Source organism: Varanus komodoensis, unplaced genomic scaffold, assembly GCF_004798865.1.
Source record: "Varanus komodoensis strain SLA01 unplaced genomic scaffold, ASM479886v1 scaffold27, whole genome shotgun sequence".
Lineage (NCBI taxonomy): Eukaryota > Metazoa > Chordata > Lepidosauria > Squamata > Varanidae > Varanus > Varanus komodoensis.
This window is the reverse complement of record NW_025335701.1, coordinates 8,760,576-8,783,502: the sequence shown is the minus strand read 5'-3', so window position 1 is coordinate 8,783,502 and position 22,927 is coordinate 8,760,576. Positions and strand designations below refer to the sequence as shown.

Sequence of the window (22,927 nt, the reverse complement as noted above, 5' to 3'; positions counted from 1 at the left end):
GAGGAGTTCTTCCGCAAGCTGAGCCGCGAGTGCGAGGTGAGGCCGCCGGGGGCCTCGTCGGGGCCCGCCGCCCCGCAAGCGCGGAGCCCCGGACCCAGAGAGAGGTCCCGGGGCCGGGCCGGGCCGGGCCGGGCGAGGGCTTCCTCGGAGGAAGCAGGCTGCCCCCTTTGGCCGGGGCGGGAGAGCTCGGACCCGCTGGGGGGGGAGCGGATCGCGCTTCCCGCCCCCCGCCCCTGCGCGGACGTTCGCAGGATCGCGCGCCCGCGCGGAAGCCCCGCCGGCGCGCTTTGCAGCGCGGGATTGAGCTTCCTGGAGAGTCAGCGCCTCCCCGAGTCCCACCCGGATGGCCTCGGGCACGGCGAGGTAGGATCGGGGCCGCCCTGCGTTGCAGCCCGCCGACGGCGGTGCTCGTGGCTGCAGGGATGGAGCGCGATCCTGAGTCTCGCGGTCCAGGAGGAAGCCTCGTGGAGTGCAGAGGGGGGCTTACTCTGGAGTAAAGAATCGCTTTAGTCTGTTTGGCGGGGTCTCTCTTCCTTCCTCTCCGCGCATAGGGCTTCCGTAGGGCATCTCAGAACTGTCCTTACTTTTTATCTTCCGTGCCCCATGCCAGAAAAAGGAAGTTTTTTCTCTGGAGGGAAAAATAAGTTTTAAGCTATTCTCTACTTTGCTTTTGCTCTGAAACGAATCGAGTTCTGGAATAATGGCCCTCTAATCCTTTAGTCTGTTGCTAATATGGGTTGCCGTCCACCCATAAAGCACATGCTTGGAAAGAGCTGGGAGGGACAGCCTTGTTCTGAATGGAGGAGGTGGTAAGCAGCTCCTTTGCCGCCAGACAGACAGCGATTTTGCAAATGTGAAGCCCCGCATGCATTAGAAAGTGAGGGGAAATTCCACACGGTCATGATTCCTTACTGGGGCTGAGCATTCACCGCAGGAGGCTGTGCCTCTTCTACCCCAAAGAAGGAGTGGAAGTGAAATAGAATGACCGCAGGTTCTAGTGTTTGTGACACGGGTTTGCCCGCATAGGTGTGTGTTACTTTCAGCACTTTCTCAAGTGAATAGGGTGGCTAAAGTGCACCTCTTCCATTTATATATGCATGTTTTAGCTAGTAGGGAACTCTAGCCCTGTTGGGCATGTGTCCCTTGCAAGAGCCAAGCAAGCAGTACTTGCTGTCATACATATTGGTTAGTCAGCATAGCTCAGCCAGACCTTTTGTTCTTATGTACGGGATATACAAGACAGCTTTGTGTCCCGTGCTGATTAGAACCTGTTCCATTTGAGAGCGGTGTAATTTCATCATTTATAATGACAAAGTCCTGGAAGGGTCTTTATTTACACTCCTAGGGTGCTTTTCAAGGTGTGATCTAGTGAATTATGTCCCACCTTTCCTATGGGCATGTGTTTTCCCCTGAGGCTTCCTGAATTTGGAGTACACGTGGCAGCTCTTATTTCCCCTTTTTCATTATATGTTCACAGTGTCCGGCTCTTGATTGCTTCACATGCTACTTAATTCCATCAACACAGGAGTTCAGCTGCCTATATTAGGAAGGAGCAGTTTTTACACAACAGTCTAATTGCTGCTATTGAATTCAAGCTTCCTTCTGCTCCTTCCTCACTATCCCAAAACGCAATGGTAGATTCTGTGTGGAATGATGCATTTTCTTTTGTCCTGTACATGTGCTGCTGCAGTTATGCATCATGAAAAAGTACTGCTTATCTGCATTAGTTTCTTAGCAATAATGTGCACGCACAAATTTACCAGGTCTGTAATCTCTACCACCTACTGTCATCTTGTCAAACTAAACACTGATTAACTGGGGAAGATTTAATGCCTGAACTCCACCATGTATGTTTGCCACACATTCATGGTGTCTGGAAACCTTTCTGTCTTCTGTTCTTCCTTTGGAGGTGTTGAACTTCTGTTTTTCATGGAGGCATTGTCATCTTCCAGGTATAAAATTATGGGATTTTAGAAGAGCAAACCTCCCTTTTGTGCCTCCTGTACGGTCAATGTTGATATATTTTCTTCTTTGTGCCCACAACCAGCATTTCCTTGCCTGTTCTATTTCATTGGCTACAAACAGCTTGCCTGAATACCTGTATACCATGCTAATCAAGTAAGAAGCTATAAATCATTAGGCGGCTTTCAAAATCATGTTGACCTATATTAACAAACACTTCTCTTTAATTAAGAGGTAGTGCCATGTTAATATTTGTTGCATCTGCTTTGGAGGACTTTCTGCTCAGCCTTAACAGGAAGTAGGGTACTTGGTTTGTGCTTCAGTGCATGATCTCTGCAGACTTGTCCTTATCTCTTTACTCGTGTTGCAAGACAGACAGGATTCAGTTTTTGATTTGACTTGTGTTCTTCGTAGATTAAATACACTGGCTTCAGAGACAGACCTCATGAAGAAAGGCAGGCCAGGTTTCAGAATGCTTGCCGGGATGGACGGTCTGAGATAGTAAGTATATATGTGTGCTCACACTTTTCTGAGACTTAGTAGTGTGCTGTCCTCTTCTTTGATCAGCTTAGAGATGCAGCCGGTCTCATTTCAGGAGAGGCTAGAATTGCAAGATACAAGGAACATGTTCCATTTGCCAGCATGCCAATATAAAATAACTGTTCTGAGCTACTAAGGTGTTCCCCCCTCCTCATCTGATTCCTTCAGAAATGTATGGAAATTAAAATATAAATTAGAAAATGAAGACAGCCTTTCCAACCAGATGCTTTTCAGAAGTTTTGGACTTAAGTTTCCATAGGTCCAGACCAGCATGACCAATGGTCAAGAAGGCCAGTAGCTAATATACGAAACATCTGGAGAGCATCAGGTTGGGGACTGCTGAGCTAGAGACTAGATTAATACACTTTGAAGTTTCAGCTCCTCTCTGAATTCAGATCATTATTAAACTCATTATTTAAATTGTTACAGACTTGGTGCCTAATTAACTAATGCATAGTGCTCCTTTTACAACAGATATGTTCTCTTCTGTCTTGGAAAGCTTGATGTCTGAAGATACTGAGTGAGAACAATTCCCCCATTGCTTTCATTATTGATCATTTCCTTTTCCCATGGCCTTCCTGTAAGGAAGATGATGTAGAGTCAGTCCTTGACTGTGTTATGATATTTAAATAACAAGTTCTGTTTCAGTTTGTACAAGTGTCCCAGGCTTGCTGCTTGATTCTTTGTCACCCAAGCAAAGTGAGGTTTGATAGACAAAGCTGGCAAGGCTGTTAAATTCATCCAGTGGAAGTTTTGTCACTTCTTAAGTGAAAGTGCCTTAAATTACCCGGTATTTTTAAAAGACAAATTCTTGCCTGTACTATCACAATTTAATGAGCTTCAATGTAATGTAAAAATTTTAAAAGTTTGCTTAAATTAAGAACTTACGTTTACAATGAAAAACACTCATTGATAAGTATCTTGTGAGGAAAAGCTCCTAAAATTAAGAATTGTCGTGCAGGAGGAAGTGAAAGATTAGGAGATGGGTTCACACTCAAGCAGATTGATATTTATACTACTAAAGTATAGTTAATAGAAAAAGCCTTTTGATGACAACACTACCATTGTCTGTACAAAATTTGCTATGCTATAAAGTTTTACAGTGAAAACTATTTTCTCTTGTCAGCTTGGTTACAGTAATAGTAGCTTCTTCAGGGCTATAGTGTGACAAGGTGTGTCACTGCACTATAATACAACTTTGATGTATTGAAAGAACTATCTGAAATTCACTGCCTATTCTTAGTTTTTAGTTATTTCTTGGATGCTCATTCCCTGATGACAGGTGTTATACATTGTTTGATAACTTGAATTTCTTCATTTGTACCTTCCTTGTCTTCAAGTATGTTGCTTTTACATGTCATGATATTTATTACCAGAGGGAGTTCTGTTAGTGTGTTGAAGACTTGCATAAAATAGGCACGAAGTATATACTTTATAGTTAAAGTGTGGCTGCAAGGAGAAAACACTGATGATAGGAACTCAGAAACAGAGCGAGTCAGAAGGGGTCTCCCAGGCCATCTAGTCTGACCCCCAGCTCCAGCCGGCTCCGCTCACGACATGCCCACCATGTGCAGGTCCAGCCTAATGATGATAACTGCAGACATCTGACAATCAGTGGTTAATCCCAACTATGGCTTGCTTTAAACAAACCTATTTCAAGCCATGTATTGTGAAGGTGGTTTGTTTCAAAAAATGTAGTTACATTCAACTGTGGCTTAGCAGTTGACAGCTTCCAGTTTCATCACAGTGACAAAGGGATATATGGGCTTAAAGTTAGGCTAGGCTTGCTCACATTGTGATACCCATGGTTTATCTTTGTATTTATTTGAACTTCAAAAAAAGTAGAAATTATACAGCAATCTTTCAGGCGTATCTTGTCTTTGAAACTTGTACTTACTTGTTGGCTAAGTGTGTTAAATTCTGAAGGTTCCAGTTTAAAAAGGGGGGAGGGTTGCAGGTACTGCTGTTGTGAAGTCAAGTAGTTACAAGTACACATTGTCTTCATATTAGTGACATCCTCGAAATAAAGCTATTTTAAAACAAAATTCACTTGTTTTTAATCCCACCAAGCAAAATGTGAACCTATGCATAACAATTTATATACAGCTGGTATAAAATTAAATACTGGTCTTAAATTTTTTAAAATCCTTCATACCAAGTTAAAGTTGATCACCATTTAGTTGTTCTCATGATACTTCTGGTTTGCTTTGTGACAGTATTAAAAAAGACAGTTGGTTGCCCTATAAAAGAATTTTTTAAAGCTGTGGCATCTTCTCATGCAGCTGCTGTCATTGCCATCAGGAACCTCATGTGCATTAAGCCCATTCAAAGCTGGCACAGAGGTCTAGGACAAACTGTTCTGTGGTAAGATATGAGTGGATATCATTTGGTTAAACAGCTATCCTAATAGGTATCGGGGACAAACTTCCACTCCACATGTGCTCAAATATTGTTTAATGATATTTAGTTAGTGGCGCTTTCATGGTGATTTTGGTGAGAAATCTTTGGTAGCAGAGTCTCCCGAGGGCAGCTGTGTTAGTTTACTGCAGCAAAAACAACATGGCTTGTGGCACTTTACAGACAAACACGGTTATTATCACAGAAGTTTTTGTAGAAAATGGCCTACTTCATCGGAAACATGGAATATTATGGAGCTAATCAGGTTTATACACACCGCATATGTATACAGTTTGTAAACAGTGAGTGATAACTTAAGTGTTCTGGTAAGGTGATGAACACATGAAGTGTGATAAAATCCTTAAAAGGGGCAGTGCAGAACAAGTATCTAAAGTGCAGACCTTATAACCATAACATATGGCCAAATTTCAGAGTGCTTCTTCCCTTGTGTCCTGTTTTTATACTGCCTAGTCTGCTGAAGAATTGGGGAGAACTCAAAAGCTGGCACAAGCTTGTGGAATTTCGGTGGGTCCTGAATGGATCGCCCAACTGGATTTTGAATTTCTTCTTATAGAGCTGTATACCTACCTTTGTTTTTATGTTGCAGTACTAAATTCAGTATTTAGATCTATAACAAAACGTTGCAGTCTGTCTCTGGCACTAAAAAGAAAAGTTCCCATTCAAGGCTCTTGCCAGATCAGAACAGGAGCCTTGTCCTTGTTTGGAGCTTATTTTAACCACACACTGTGCATCTTTCCTCAGTCCTAATACCTCCTTAAAATAAAAGCTTAAGCAGGCCAAGTCTGTCCTCCCCGCCCATCACTTTCATCATTTCTTGGCTCAGTTGCCCTTAGCCTTTGGTTTAATTCATGGACTTACACGTCTGCATGTCTTTTGTTCATTTACACACACCCCCCCCCACATACACTCATTTTATTTTATTTTCCTGAGAAGAAGCAAGACCTGGCCAAGAAAACAATGGTGAATTCTGGGATTTTAGTATAACTGTGTCTCTGCAGTAGCCTTTCTATTCCTCCTACTTAATTTTAAAAAAGCAGCAAAAGGTAGTTTCAAAGATAGGAGGACACGGGGTTCACAGCGATAGACAATTATCCCTCTAGATAATATGAAAAGCTACCTTATTATTTTTCTGTATGCCCTCAATATTTGCTCTGTCATGAAAATGTATGCCATTTGGAGGTATAAGTCCTCTTGATTTTACAAAATCGCATGCTTCTGTGCATCTAGGTAACCTCTTGTTTTTGTGTGGCCCCATTTTGTTTGCATATATGCACTCAATGTCTTGTATTATTAGAGGGGATAATTTAACATAATCTAGAGCAGAGGTGCAGATATTTTTTAAAATGCATTTAATTAGTTAATTAGAAAGTGTCTAGAGCTCTTTTCCGTGCCCCTAATTGTTTTCCTAAACTTGATTTTCAAACTTTAAAAAGAAGTTCTAATGCAGCATTTTATAATATGCAACAGTTTTACTCCTCAAAGGATTTAGGAGAAAGCTTTAGCCTAATAACGTGGGGAAATGAAAACATCAGCTTCAGATGCATAACTCTTATGTGTATAATATTCAAATAACTAAGACATCCTTAATATTCTAGTATGAGAATAACCTCAAGTGGTGTAGGATGGAATATTTCTGGTAACTGAGTTCAAATTAAACTGGAACAAAATGTGAGAAAGTCACTAATGAAGTTACTTACTTCTGTCCTATACCTTAGCTGAGTTTTGGAGATACTTGCAAGTTCTTTCCTAGTTTGCTGTAAAACATCTTCAATTAGGATCCATATAAAGGCTTTTAAAGAGTTTCCAATATTAAAAAAAATTAAATGTAGTCAAACAATAGCTGATATTTAAATGTAAACTGTGAGTTCTTACAGTGACCTCTTATTGGGAAATCGGTTCCTTTATTTGGTGACCATATTTGGTAAGTAGAAGATGGAGGAAAATAATGGATGGAAAAACATTATGCACCATCAGAAGTACACCCAATTTTAAGATAGCTGCTCTAATGTAGTCTAGAGGATTCATTATTTTCTTCGAGTCCTTCTTCAAAATCTTGATCCACAACACAATGCTTCACTGTGAGGATTGTGTGCTTAGGGCAATGAGCACTGCAGTGTTTTGCAATGAAGCCAAACATTCAGTGTTGGTCTCATCAGATTCTTCCATGAATCTCAGCTTTGGGGAGTATTTTGGTGCCATGGATGGTGTCTCCCATATCAGCTCCTTCAGAATTGCCATCGACCCTTTGGTGGCCTTTGTGACTAACACTCTCCTCACCCTAGACAAAGAATATGGATGAGCCATATTCTTTCCATTTTGTAAGAATAGATTTAATAGTGTTGCAGGGAATTTTCATATGTAATTTGCATTTTTTTTTGTTTTAATAATCAACCCCAATTGTTGCATTGCACAAGTTTATTCCAGAGTTTTTTTTCTTACTGCTCTTTGGTCTTCATGATGTTTGTTGAAATAAGCTCTATGCTCTACAAAAACCTCCTGGAAGCAGTGGATTGGATCAGAGCTTATCACAGCAATACTTATGTGACCAACAAGTGCCAGTATTTGTATACTTAACTGTTGTGCCCCAGTCAAGATATTTGGTACCTTCAGATTGAACATTAAATGGTAACAGCACCATTTCAATTCATTTCATTTCCAGGTTGTTGCCCAACAAAATGTGGAAAGTCAAATGCTAATGCAAGACGCTCTACATAAGCCACATGGCAATTTGTAGTGGCTTGTTTTTATTTAAAATTTTAATTATGTTCTATTATTAACCCATTTGAGCAAAAACATCTGTTTATAAAAACTAGGTTCTTGAATCTAAGAAATGGTTAATACATGTTCTTGGTGGCTGAAACTGAAAAGCATTTGAATCAAAAAATACTCTCAGTATCTGCATTCATTTTCCTTCCTGCTGCTGGAGTTCCTCCAGTGAGTTTGTGTGCTGTACATTGTGTTCCTTCATTTGCTGTTAGTGATGGAGACATCTTAAAGTTGACAAATATTTCCAGTTAAATGCCCACAATTTTTATGTCAGATTGTTTCACACATTGGAAAAACTACAGAACTAAGACTTTTCTACTCTTAAACGGCACTTAAAACAGCAACTTTCTTATGCAATTGTTTATAAGAAAATACACCTTGAAACATCCAAACCAGCAAGTAAAGTAGGACAAGATTTGCAAGTAGCATTGTGAAAGAGAATGACTGCAAGAACAATTTAAATAAAGTATTGATTCTGTGTTGTAACTTATATCTGAGGTAGCCAATGGCAAATGTTGTCAAAATGAAATCAGATGTTTGTAACTTAATACTTGAGAAAAATGATGAGTGCATGTTTTTGACTTTGAGTATTCTCTGGGCCGCTTGGCTTTAAGACATAAACTGATGTAAAAATAAATGACTGCCTGCATAATTTATGTAATGTCTTGCTCCCTGATCCTGTTTGTATTGATTTTTCTAAAAGGCTTTTGTGGCCACAGGAACCAATCTGTCTCTCCAGTTTTTTCCGGCCAGCTGGCAGGGGGAGCAGCGTCAGGCACCAACCCGAGAATACGTTGACTTTGAAAGAGAGGGAGGCAAGGTAAGGACAAAAAGTATAAATCATAGCTGTGCAGATACATTTTCCAGAAGTTTCAGAATGAGAAGTAGAAGTTAGGATATGTATGGCGATTGCAAAGTTATTCCACATTGGTACTCAGTTTTTTAATGGTGACCTGTTGGCTGTTGCTTGAACGAAAACCTGTGAAATGCTCATATTATGCACATTACCTGGATGTATGAATGGGCTGGTGGTCTTTGCTTGGATTTTAACTCTGGAAGAATATCCATCCTTGTATGTACAGGGCTGCCCTCATGTTGATGGGCCTGGATGTATCTTCACACAATCAATGGCTCAGTCATAATTAGAATCAGCTTGGTTTTAAGATCGTACTTCACTTGCTCTAGCTGTGTGAATAGTCTACACTTTCAAGCAGCATGCTGACAAATAGTCTGTACTTGCTGCAAAACATTCTTCGGAAGACCTGCATTCTTTTTTTTTCCCCTTTTTTTTAGTCACAACACAGATAAATTGGTGTCTGCTCCTGTAATCAGTTTTATTTTTCAGTTTGTTTCGTGCCATGGTATTTCTACATGGCTCTTTGAACATTGTTTTGTATAGGGCTTTAGTTTAGCAGTTTGTTTATTGTAATTGTTTTATTTCTAAGGAAGAACAACAGTCCTTTCTATGTAATATTTCTTTAGCTGAACAGGGAAATATCACATGACATGGAAAGATTTTGTTCTGAAAAGGGATAGTGATCTGAGGCTGCCGGAGAAGCAATGAGAATGTTTTAAGGGAACTAACTTCAGGAATTTTCCATAATCTAGAAAGAAGCAATTGAAAATCTTGTAATATTCTCATGAAATATCTTCTCTACCATGAAAATACTGTTGTTTCTACTTAAGCCTTCATAATGATTACTAATATTCAAATGTAAAACTCTACTTTTCAGTAGCAGTAATGGGCCAGGTGCCACTTGCTTTCTTTTTAAACACAGATGTTGTACAAAAGAGTACACAATGTTGTGCTTTTTTGTTACTAGATGTTGCAGGAAACACAATCAGTTTTCATAGATCAAGGCTATTTCTTCTATATAGTGATGTAAGATTTCTTGAAAATGTTCCTATGTATATTAGGGGGATTTGAAGTGGAATAATTTTAGGTTTGCTTTCTACAATTTTGGATGCTCAGGAATGTGTTTATTTAGCATGTTTATTATAGTTGTATTTGGCAAACAAAGCTTTGAAAAGTACCCTGTGTTAATATTTTTGTCCCAGTACTCAAGTATTTGACCTGAAATATTTGAGGGGGGGATTTAAGCATACTTAATATGATCTAAATGTTATATTATGGAGACTTTTTATTGGAATACATATAAAATCAAACTTTATGCAAGTTGTTTCAATTTAAGACCCCCCATCCCAAGATACTGAAAACCGTTGACACACTAATCAATGTTAGCAACCCCAAAATGATGCACAGTACACTGACATCTACCTGTTTCCACTGAGATTGTTGGAGTTCCAGTTCTCACTGAGGCATAATATGCATTTCTGTGGCATAGATGCATTCTCTCATAGGCATTAATTACAGCTCTGAACTTAGGAAATGGGAATTTTCCCCCCCACTTCAGCATTGTTGTGGAATTCTTCTTCACTGGAAAAAAAACGTATGAAGCGGCCCATCAAAGAGTACAGAGAAAATAGTAAATGGGGCTGCATATGAGTTCCCCAAACTCTGGAAATTTATATTGAACTGTTAGTTATTTAGTTTTGTCTACAATCGTCAGAGTTATGTGTACTGGAAGTTGGAAGCGGTCGCATTATTCTAGATAAAATCTTCAAAGCATGGAGTAGATGAGATGAGGGCAAATGACACTCAGTCGAATCTGCTTTGCTTGAATAAAATGAAATCCTGCACCATGTCTCTGGTGCCTTGCAATAAGAGAAGGTGAATATTCTTGAATTATATGCTGCATTCGTTATTCTGCAACTAATTTATCCAAGCTGGTATCCTCCAGATGCATCAGGCTACAACTCGGATCGCTACCAAGTAGGCTGGGCCCATGGGATTTGTGCTTCCACATATCTGGAATGCACCGGATTGAGGAGGCTGCTTTATAAATGGTCTGAATGTTGGGAGTATGTAGTCTTTCCAGCTGCAGAGAAAAGTAAAAGCGTGTGTTGATAACTTTATTTGTAATATTTTCATTTTTTTAATCCATATCATTTGATGCCCAGTTTTAGTCTGTTGTTTGTGTTTGCTTTCCATGTTTATGGTGGAGCTTAAATTGACTTTTAGTTCTACTTCTCGCCTTCATTTTTCTCCTCACAGATGGGACAAATCAACTGAATTAATTGCCCATCAGATTTTGTCTAAAGTGAAATTTAAAGTTTAATCTTGGGTTGCTATGCAGACAGAGCATCTAAAGAATTTTCACAAAAGCAAATTGTTTTACTCACTGTACTTGTTCTTGTTGCAAACCATCATGTCTAAACATTTCATATGTAGTTACTGAACATTGGAAGCAGTAAACTAGGTGGATTAGTGTATGGATCTGGAATGTCTGCTTTTCATGCATGGTTTCTTTATGAATAGCTCTGTTCAGCTGGGACTTTCTACTATACTAGGTATATTGTTCCATGTTAAATTTAATTAATTGGTGGTAAGGGAGCAGGGTACTTCCCTGTGTGATGAGATTCAGCTCTTCTGTGGCAAGGAAGCTTTATTGCATAATCCTAAATGTATGAACATATGAATTTGTATCTAACTAAAGACTGTGGTCAGTAATGCAGATTTATTCTGATATTTATCCCTTTCCATATAGAAAGTATTTGGTATGCAGTCAAACCTTACAATGCTCTCCATATATTTAGGTATATCAACCCTCATCAGTCAGTCTAATCCCATCTTGGCCACTGGTCAGGCAGGCTGGAGGCTACAGTCCAGGAGATTAAGACGGCTGTGGAAAGTTGCCTTAGTATGCTTTGCTTTCCAATGAAATTAACCTACTTAAGGGTCACTACCAAAAACATGGGGTTCCCATGTTTTATTTTCCCAGTCTGAAAATACTGGTCCAAGGAGGTCTCCTGCATGTCCAAATGGCTAACCTTGGAATGACACATGCTATTTAGTTTTTACAGTAGGCTGTCCAAACAAGCTTAGGTCAGTTCTGGGAGGAAAGGCATCTGTATTTCTTATGGCATTTCTGTACTAAATGTGCAGGCCATGTAACCATGGCGTTTAGTGGTAAATAAACATTGCATTTGTGCAGTGTATGTACATATGTTGCACTACGAAAATTGATACATCTGTGTAGGTGGAATTATGTGTGTGAAGGGAAATGAGATAGGCTCGCTTGATTGGTGGCTGACTCTTGCTTAATGTTTGCCAAGCTGTTGATAGTGGACAAGGCAGCTCTCTTAGTGTTTCCTTATTCTTGTATATGTTACTGCATAATCTCATCCCTTTCGCCCTCTGTCTTTCACCATGAATGTATAGACTGAAGTCAATGGCATAATCAAGATACTGGCTGGAAGTTAGACTGTCACCTAAGCGGAAGGGTACAATTTTTACGGGAAGCATTGCATTATTAATTGAACTTCTTTCTTCAAGTTACTATGAATTTGCTATGACATGCAAAGCTCAGCTTTCCCAGTCATGTTTGAATTTATGGCTTTAAGTTGTAGTACTTAATGTAGAAAGCTACACATGCAAAGCTCCAAAATAATGCTAGAAACATCTGTAAATTAAACTGCTAGAACACCGGAGTATGGTTAATAGTATGATAGCATCTAATAATGGGTGCTAAATATCAGCATGGGAAGTAAATAGCATTCTTTTTCATTTGACTTTTTAAAGACTAGTTTTAGTGCGTTTTAATTCGATGGCTTAAACTGAGATACACTGGCTTACCTAAGACCACCTGGTGAGATAAGGTAAACATTGGGTTGGTTTATATGTAGCACTGAACTGTGGTTTAATACGAGCCTGAGCAAAGGTCCCCTCTCATCTCCCTGCATAGCTGCAGCATTTATTTTCATAGAATTCCAGCTTAGTGTTATGTATGAACCAAAGATTGTGGCTTAAATCAAACTCTGGTTAATTTAATAACTCGGCTTCACAACTTGTGGTTCACAGATGGCACTGTGCAGGGATTCTGTGAAACTGAAACTAACAGCTGCCCAAGTCCTTCTTACGGCTGTGCGGCAGGAGCCAAAAGTAGCAGATGCTCCTGCACTTTTGCCCTGACTTACGGCAGCTTATACATATAATCCTGGCTTAGCGTTATGTGCAAACCAGTTTCTGCTTGTTTCACCCTCTCCTATAAATTCACCATGGTCTTTAACCTAGTTAAAGGGCCTTTGTAAGAACCTATTTCCCTTTACCATCAAATTTCATCTGCCTTTGTGTTCAAAACTTGCTTTTACTGCATCTTCTGTATTATTCTTTATAAATGTCTCACTCCTTTTTCCCCTCTCTTCATTTTGTCCTGTATGTTCTATTTGGATCAGATTTTTATATGGAGTACAGTTTCTAAAACCATTAGTGAGGAATGCTGTTCAGTTCTTGAAAGAAGTTTTATTTTAAAGTGCATTCAGCTCAGTGTACCATTTATGTCTTGAAATGTAGAAATATAATTACTATAACAATATTGTTTATATTTCTACCCCACCATTTTTCCTTCTAAAGAACTGCTTGCATAATTCTGTTCTTCCTATCCATCTTATTCTTACAACACCACCCCTATGTGCTAGGTTGGGCTGAGAGGCTGTGACTGCCCCAGAGTTACCCAGTGAGTGCCATGGCTGAGAAGGGTCTAGAATCCAGATCACCTGAGTCCCAATCCTGCATTTTAAACCACTGCACCACACTGACGCTCAATAGTCTACCTGCCCTTTCACAGCTTTCCAATTTGCTTCTAATTTTCCCTAGCTATTATTTTATTTAAATTGCTGCATGCTTTTCTTCTGTGCAAAGAAAACATCAGACAAGTTAGAGGAAGAGCTCTAAACTGTAGCAGTAGGCATGATTGCTAAATGTTACTCTTGTTAAGTTGTTGCAGAAAAAAACATGGAGATGTTAGGCCATGTAGTTCTTCTAAAGATGCTGAAATAATCAGAACATCATAATAACAAGCTATGGCTTATAACTGGATTCTTAGAAAGATATGAGAGTATTTTTTTGGGGGGGGAAGGGGGCTCAAGCTCAAAAAATGCCTTACAATTTTGCATTCTGTTGATTGAGGTGTTATTTTGTTGAATCAAATTGTATTGGCTAAGCTACTACATTAAGTTTTGCTGATAATTGGGGATGTCTAAAGTTCACAACATGAATGTTAAGCAAGTTACAACGTAGGTGTGGTTGGCATTAAGTTAAAGACTTTACATAGATAGAAAATAGATGAGAGTTGTGAGTGTACTCTGACATGGTTTAAGTGAGCCAAATGTAATAGATACTTAGGACACTTTACACTTTAATGCTTTGCCAGCAATTTGATTGGTTGATACGTTTGCCCATCATGGGTTGCATGAGCTGTAGCAACCTCTGTGATAATGTGGTAAAAAATATAAAATGTGCTTCAGGGTGCAAAAACGGCCATGGATGTAAGCCATGAGCTTGCAACTTTCCTGTTAAACAATTAAGATGAGTTAAAAAGGATCTCAAAGCACAGTGTAAACTAGCTCTTGCACATGTGAGTGGGAGCAAGCCAACATAATGCATCTTTGTTAGACTAATCACTTTAATCTGAGGAACAAATACAAGCTACCTGCCTCGGAATGGTGATGATAAGTGATAAATTACACTACTCTTGGTAGCTGATATTGGCATCAAGTTTGCTCTTGGTATAGCCTGATCGTGGACAATTCCACAATCATTTCGTGAAGTACGCATGTACCAAAATAAAGTATTATGACCAGCTATTGGATAAGTGTACTGTGGGAGGTTGGCCAGTAACTGGGGGAAATGGTCGCTAGGAGAAAGGTGTTAGAAGCCTCCTAGGATAGCAACATGGCAGCAGAATACCTTTTATCTCTCCTAGGATAGAAACATCACTGCAGAACACCTTCTGTCTTTTCACCTTGTCTTGAAGTCTCTTTTCAGACAACTTCTTGTTCAAGTATAAATGACTTGGGTTGGATCTAGCTTATGCATTCTTAACTCCTCCAGATACAGAAACAAACACAGCATTTTTACCATTTTAAAAATTCGGTCAAGTTCTGATTTGTGGGGAAGGGGTAGTGTCAGCTCAGAATTGTTTATTTCAAAGGCATGTTGTTGGGTTGGGTTATTATTTGTTTAACTGCTGTATTGCCAGACACCAGAAGCTTTCTGGGCAGTTTACCGCATTCTAGGCAGCTTCCCCTAACCTTTCTGTTTTTCCCATGTAACTTTAATATTAACACTTTAGAAGCAAGAACTAGCCTATTTATATTTGATTGCTGTTTGGCACAAGAGAGAACAAGTTACAAATTCACATACATGGCAGCTGTCTTTGGCAAATAGCAAACTCTGGAAAATCCAGGAAAGGAAATGGGATTTGACATTAGTTTTGGCAAGGTTGCTTGCATATTTGCTAACTTCCACATTTGTCTTGATAAGCTATTTGAAAAATAGGTACTGCCACTGAGAGACGTGGGTGAAATTACTTGTGTTGGAAGGACGTTTTCCACATGGGTGGGCAACGTTTGGCCGCATGTGAGTGGGAAGAAAATGGGGAGACAGAAGGCAAGGAGGAAGAGGAATAGCCAAAACAGATGGGAGCAATAGAAGGAGGGGGCAGAGAAAGCTAGCCCTGCAGTCAATCAGTTCAGACCTCCAGCAAGTGCTGTCTGTCCCTCCTCGGTATTATACTGGGGATGGAGGAAGGGACCAAGTAGGGGAGAAGGTGGGTGTTCGACAGAGAATGGGTGGTCTTTCTCACTGCTGGCTTGCAGCCCCTTTCAGCTCATCCCTGAGGGAAAGCAGCTCTTGATAGAAAAAAAAAAACTGTCCCTATTCTAACACATTCTTGTTAACTCTTTTGGAATATTTTTTTCCAGAATTTTTACTTTTTGAAATGAGATGCTATAACATTAGTGTTGTCCTTTAGGAACCCCTCCACTGTCTTTTCAGTGCAGAAGGAAAAAAACCCTAAATATTTTATGTGTAGTAGTCAAAATGTCGTCTCTTGAGTGACATTATTCCAGAGCTGTGTAGAACATTGGCGATCCCTGTGTGGTTTGTTGTCCAGATGTGTGGCAGAATGCCAGTTGGCAGTCATGGTGGTCTTGCCATGAATAAGTGCTTAAGGGAAAACATTGAAATTCATCTGTAGAGTTTTATCCGTCCTTTCCCCCCTCCCCACTTCATTGGGTTACACTATTCCATTTATTTATAGATTAGAGGAAGTCCCTTTAATTGGTTTTAATTACAATTCTGTGTTACACCATTTTTAGAAACTCAGAAGTTAATACCATTCCCTTGCTAGTTGCCTGTACTGAAACATTTGTTGTAGTGACCACAATACTACAAACCACGTCAGTACCGCGTCTACCTCTGTCAGTCTAAACAAGTATATCTAATATGTAGTTGCAATATTATGTTATGTTACTAGGGATTGGTGTTACCATTGTTTTACCTGTGGAGGTAGCACGAAAGACACCTATTTGGCCATTCAGCTTTTGTTTCTTTTTGTTCATTCTTGCTCTCTGCAGCATGTTTTGTGCAATAGCTTAAAACGTTCAAATATGCTATAGATCTATTTATTTATTTATTTAGAACATTTTTATCTCATCCTATACAAACCAATTGTCTCAGGACAGCTTACAATATAATATAAATAAATATAAACAATCTACATCTGTAATAACAAGTTAAAATGCGACCGAGGGCATTAATATTAATAAGCCAGATTAAAATTATTTAAGCTTTAAAATGCTGGGTAAATAAAAAGCTTTTTACCTGGCACCAAAAAGCATATAAAGTCGGTGCCAGGTGACCCTCTCTGGGGAACGCATTCCACAATCTGAGCGCCACCCCCGATTTTATAAATAATAAAAAATATATGTTATATATCTGCATAAAGCAATGATAAGTCTCCCCAGAAATTTTTTCAGCATCTCTGCTATCATTTCCAGTTATGTATAATAAAATGTCCCCATATAAAAGTTAAAACTAATTATGCCGTTCCATCACTTAACCCACAGTCACCAGCTGATAACTTAGAGCTATCCTAAATGTATACATGCTAGAGCACTAGAAAAACATCAGAGGAAGAGAATTCAAATTTTAAACTATTCAGAATGCCTCTCCGTAGGTCCTCCTTGCTTGATCCTGACCTATAAACTTCATTGAGACTGCACCTATATTAGGGATAAATAGGTCACTTCAGAAATTCTTTGTACTTTGTCAGTTATAACCCCCCCCCCATCAGCCTAGTGTTTAGAGAGAGGGTCTTTTCTAGTTGCGTCTGAAGGCTACTTAGAAATTGAAGTTTTATCTACCACTCCCACCAAGGAAAAGAGAGAGGTAGATCTTGATGTAGGATCAGCAACCATATACAGTGATACCTCGGCTCACGGATGCCTCAGTTCACGACCAAATCAGGTCGCGAACAAAAATTTCATAAAAATGTTGACTTAGGTCATGAACTCCGTATTGGGTGGTGGCCACAACTGTGGCCATCTCCCCCCCACCCCAAGTGGGGAGATGGCCATGATCGTGCTGGGGGAGGGGGGGCAGATAGCTGAGATCATGCCCGTCTTTCCTGCAGGAGTGCGCCTGTGACTGCACCCATCTTTCCTGCACGAGCGCAACCACGATCTTGGCCATCAACCCCCCAGCCTGCTTGCACCCGTCCCCGCCCCCCCCCCCCCCCCCCCCCCCCCACTTGCCGCCCCCCCCCCCCCCCCCCCAGAGTGCGCTGGGAGGACAGGTGTGTGCAGGGATGAAGGGCCTGAGAAGATGGCTGTGCTCAGAGTGAGGGGGAGGATGGCCGCGACCTTTGTTGTTCCTTGACAGTTTGCTTCACATTTTTCCGATTAAAAAAATAGTTACAGAACGGATTTATCTTTTTACATTGAACCTTATGGGGGAGTTTAACTTGGCTCACAACCAGTTTGGGTCATGACCAGGTCCTGGAATGGATCAAGTTCGTGAGTCAAGGTGCCACTGTACAGTGTTTGAGATATTCCCTAAAAGGTGTGGTCTGGCGGAAAAGTTTAAATAAGTATAAAGAGTTAACCGAAAACAGATCCAACATTGCTCAGAAGAGACTTGTCTCTTTCCCATCCCCCCTGCTGCTCCCCTCCTTAGACAATGTTGCCGATATTGTTCAACCCCCCCTCCCTTTTTTTGGTACTGGCTGCCATTTTTTTCCCAATGGCTGTCATGGTTTTCCAATGACATCCCGGAACAATGCTGGGGCTCATAATAAGGTACATGAAATAGTGGTCTGGCTGTTAGCGCAATTGCCATTGCCACTATCTCTAATAATCGTAAGCTTTGCACCAGGAATTGTTAGAGAATTTGATCTCTACCTGGAAAATAATTTTGCAACACTATCCCCTAATTTCACCTTCCATGAGTAAGAGGGACAATATTTGGAGGTCGATTTTGCGCCCCTTTAGAAAAAGAAACAGTGTCTGAGCATACATCCATAAAGCAGCCTAACTGAGCACACCTGGCACAGAAGAACGGGGGGAGATCACAGCGGGACATCAGAGTTGAGACAACTTGGATAGCTATAGTACTTGACAGTGCTTTAAGTAAGGGGTGTCCAACCCACAGCCCGTGGGCCACATCCCAACACCAAATCATAAACTTACTTGAAACATTGTGAGGTTTGTGTGTGTGTGTGTGTGTTTTTGGTAACTTGATTTGTGTGGTTCGCAAGTGTGAGCTTTGTAGACGATAATGTCTTGTCGTGATGTCAGGTATAATAAACATATGTATGCTCTCTTAGGATTAGTGTGTGAGGACTTTTTTGCTTATCTGTGGTGGCGGATATCACGAAAATTATGCCCAGACCCTTTTTTTTTCCCCTCATCAGTTTTCGTTAGCATTTGTGTATTTAATGTGCAGCCCAAGACAGTTCTTCTTTCAGTGTGGTCCAGAGAAGCCAAAAAAAACATAGAAACAGAGTGAGTCAGAAGGGGCCTCCCAGGCCATCTAGTCTGACCCCCGGCTCCAGCCGGCTCCTCTGTCTTAAGACATCATAGCAGTAGGCCACAATGTTTTTTCAAAATTGCATTTTTGTCTTTAGATGCGGTACCATTTGAATGAGATGTGGAGCCTGTGTTAGCCAAAGCAAGCATCTGTTCCCAAATCTTTATAAGCCATGAAAGATAGGCAGAAATACAGTAATGGTTACCACCCTTGTTTGTTTTCTGTCTGAATCCTGCAGTAATAATTGATTATACAAGGATTCTAGTGCAGGTAGCAAGACTTCAAAGAGACTTGTAAAGAAGGTGGGGGAAACTTTAGAATAAGGGGGCATGGGATGTGGCAGCTTCTGAGATGGAGGGGGCACTCTAGTTACTGGTTGAGGTATTGGCATACCTTTCTAAACAGTGGGGAAGTCCTAGGGGGGTGTTTTCCGGACACAAACAAGAGAAAGGGGGCCATCCTTGGCTTGATTACAAAAAAGTGTAGCAGGTGACTGGTTTTTCTACCATGGGCATAGCTCTCTCTGGAACAGTGCCCTTTCTTCTTCACAACTTTAAGGAGGCATTTCAAGGTGTGCTGTGGGACTTGGTTAGATTAGAACTGAGCGAGCAGTTGGACGTTTATACACTCTGGAGTGCCTACTGAATAAAGGGAAGCAATTGTTCCTGAAAGCTAATGTACGCTTGTGACTTTAGTTTGAAAAGGTTTACCTCAGAATTTCCAAAATTAAAATGCAAAATAAAAGAATATGTTTCTCTCTGAAAATTCTTTGGTAGGATTATGCAAATTTCCTTGTGCAGAGTGCTAGCAACACAATCCAGCCTATTAAATGCTAGGATAAAAATAGTGGATGCAAAGCACTTAGAGTGGCCTTCAGCCTGGACAGTCTTGTGAAGGTCTGGGAGAAGAATAACTTGCCCAAGATCCCACAGTGGGCATATAGCTTAGCAGGGATTTGAGCTGGGCCTCCCCATCCCCAGCCTACATACTGATTGCCCTGACTCAGCTGTGGAATGCCTTCTTCAGCAGAGGAGGTTGCCTGGTGCTTAATCTGATGTATTTCTAGCAACAGGTAAAAGCTTTTATGTTTGCCTGGTCCCATACCCATGTAATTGTTCTTTATTGATTTTGCTGGGTTTTGCTTGTCTTACCACACTCTGCTGCCTTTTATGGCTTTTAATACTGAATGCTTTCTATTGAATATATTTTATCATTTTACATGAGCCACCCTGGGAGTGGTGGTATTTTAGGTTTAAATGCATGTCCAGCATGCTGCTGCCAGGCTTTTCTCTGTCCAGATGATATTTTATTATGCTTCTTGGTGTTCCTCCTTTCTGGGAATATATTTCTCCACCCAGCATCAGCTGCTGCACTTTAAATACAGACGGCACCACAGCTTCTTGTGGCGGGCAATCAGAATTATTTGGGGACTGGAGCAACTCCTTTATGAGTAATGATTACTCATGTTTAGGGGCTTTCTGCATGGGAAAGCAAGTGATGGAGAACATGCTGGAGATGTGTGGTGTGGAGAAAAATGGATTGCAAGAAGTTTCCATCCACCTAATAGTTAAACCCAGCAAATGGTGGGAGGCTTGGAACAGATGTAAGGAAATAGTACTTTGCATACCTTAGACTATGGAGTGGGCAGTGATGGGCAGAAAATTGTACTTAGTCATATCACCAGAGGAAAACCTACCAGTGGAAAGAGGTCATGATGGCCATGTGCCTGCCAGTATCAGAGACAATATGCCTCTGAAAACAGTTGAGGAACACCTGTAGAAAAGTGTTCATGTCCTGTTTGTGGTCTTCCCAGAGGCACCTGCATGTTCGTCACACCTCTAAAGTACCATCCAGTGCCCTTTATGCCAGGTGAAGAGCATCTGGCATTCCTGGTCTCTCCCTTGTCCCATAAAATCTAATCAAGAAGTATTGCTGAACTTCAGGGAGAGCCAGAAGAAAATGTTCCTAGCTCTGGAATAAAGGGATATTTCCTTGTTCGATGCTGATTTATTATTGATGTTGACCTTATACCGCCATTGTTCAGTCATGCAAGATTCAGGCTGATAATTAGTAAGGATTTGTTCTAACACTCTTTTGAAGAAAACGTTGATTTAGTGGCTTCTGGCAAGAACATTCAGAATGGAAATAATCTTTTGAAATCATTTCCTCACCTGTTCTGTAATAAAATTCCATTGCAACTGCACATAATATAAATGTGAGACCTTTTTATGGTAGTGTGCTCAGATTCATTGTTTGCTTCTTGAGAGAGTGATCTGTGCCCCAAAGGCTAATGGCTCAAAACTTCATCATTGTATCATACAATTTGCCTTCCCCATATGGTTGTAAAGTGGGATGTTCTTTATCTTAAAGTTACAACTTCAGTAGTTGAGTCACTATTGATGTACCTAGAGAATTAAGCAAGGAAATCAATTACTCTTCACTGTAGGTGAATTTGCCATCACGAAGTATAACATGTCGAACTTTGTGAGTTACCTATATAAATCTATTAGAGTGCATTTATTAGAATGCAAGCCTAAGGGAAGGTCATTATTTTATCTTATACATGAGCTAACTATTTTAGATTCTTTATATTAAATCAGTCACTTACTTAGAAAGATGGGAAGTGAATCATCTAATGAGCTAAGAGGCTTTTAAAGCAAGGTTCCTCGGTTATGTGTATACTTTTTCTGACTTTTGAAAGTAGTACTGGCAACTTCCTTGTTTGGAATCTCTGATTACTAGGCTCTGCCTTGGAATACCTGGCTATTAGCATGTCTAGCTGCCCTAAGCACACATGAATAATCAAGCTGTGACATCCAGGTTCAGTCTAGATATCATGAAAAGTTTCCTCACTGCCAGAGCAATAGGATAGATAGTGGAACCAGCTGCCTGGAGAGGTGGGGGGCTCTCCCACACTGGAGCCATTCAGAAAGAAACTGGGATGGTGTGACTTGGCATCTGGCACCAGCTGGGGGCTGGATCTGATGGCCTTCTTGGCCCCTTCCAGCCCTACTATTCAATGAATAATATGGTTTAGTAGTAAGCCACTGTTAAACTACTTTAGACTGTTCTATGTTGTGCATAATGTTGAGGAAAGAGAAGAATTTTAGTTTGGTGAAGCTGCATCATCTGAATGAGTGTCAGCGTTTAGTGACTGGTATGATTCAGGGGCAGGTGGGATAAACACTCAGACTTAATTACTGCTCTTAGCAAGCAGACAAGCAGTTCACTGTGTACATATGAATAGGGAAAGTTGTATATGATGAGACTTGGGCAGTGACTCACACCTGAGTGTCTTCAGCAAGAATGCATGATAGGCGTGTTTGCTGGGAATATGATTAGAAACAAATTCCAGTGCTATGGTATGTTCCTGCATTTCTTTTCCCTGTGGTGACTATTCATGTGCTGACTCACTAAATGATGGGTGGTGACTGGTGAGCTACATTAAATCAGTTGAGGTAGAAAACATTCGTTGGCTTAGAAACAGACGTGCTGCTGTATTAACTTTAAGAATTGTGGTACTCTCCTAGTCACTTCAGATGTTTGTATCCTGCCTTTCTAGTCGCAGCGGAGCGTAATAATGTAGCTTCTGGACTAAATGGGCAGATTAAGATACTAAAATATGCAAGTCTGTCTTGTGCGTGTCTTTTGAAGATGCTAGTCTATTTATTTAGTTAATGCATTGCAGGGTATTTACTTAATGGAATTTGAATAGGGTAAATGTGAAGTCCGTAAAGGATTGGGTCCATTTCTGAGTGAGTAGAATACACTAGTTTTGTGTAGTGTGTTCTACTCACATAAATTAAGAGCATCAGTGTAGGCATTAATTTGCATAAATGTTAACTGAGTACTTGATAGCGCTAAAATCTCTGTAATTTGTAACAGGTCATCTTAAAAGGGCAGGGGGCAGAATAGATTTGTAAACTGTATAGCTCCAAATTGTTGACCTGGCTTGAAATGAATAATCTGTTTCATGCAGCTGCTTATTAATACATACGTTTCTAAGAAATAACTGTTTAAATGCTGTTAGTATATATTACATAAAGTTTGAACTTAAATTACAAATAAATAAATGAAATAATTTTCTTAACCTCCGAAGAAAAGAGTCAGAGTGTCCTAGGATTTGCAGATATAAATACTTAAAATGAGTCAACTGTTCTAATACAAATTATGTATTTGAACCACAACATTCCAGAGGCAGTCTGCTAGGTCAAGCTCATCCTTGGCAAAACCATTTTGCCTGGCAGAAGAGAGCATGCTTCTCTTCTCCCAAACTTGTATAATAGCTGTGTTCGTCTGCATCCAGGACTG

At 40.3% G+C, this 22,927-nt stretch overlaps 1 protein-coding gene across 1 annotated transcript in view; it reads left to right on the top strand.

The window, feature by feature from the left end:
* The window catches only part of CBFB (core-binding factor subunit beta), a 67,297-nt gene that overhangs the window by 18,752 nt on the left and 25,618 nt on the right, over window positions 1-22,927 (top strand). Inside the window, exons 3-5 of the mRNA XM_044433912.1 lie at window positions 4-36; window positions 2,377-2,463; window positions 8,390-8,506. Of these exons, the coding sequence (XP_044289847.1) occupies window positions 4-36; window positions 2,377-2,463; window positions 8,390-8,506 (237 nt within the window). The remainder of the gene's footprint in view (window positions 1-3; window positions 37-2,376; window positions 2,464-8,389; window positions 8,507-22,927) is intronic.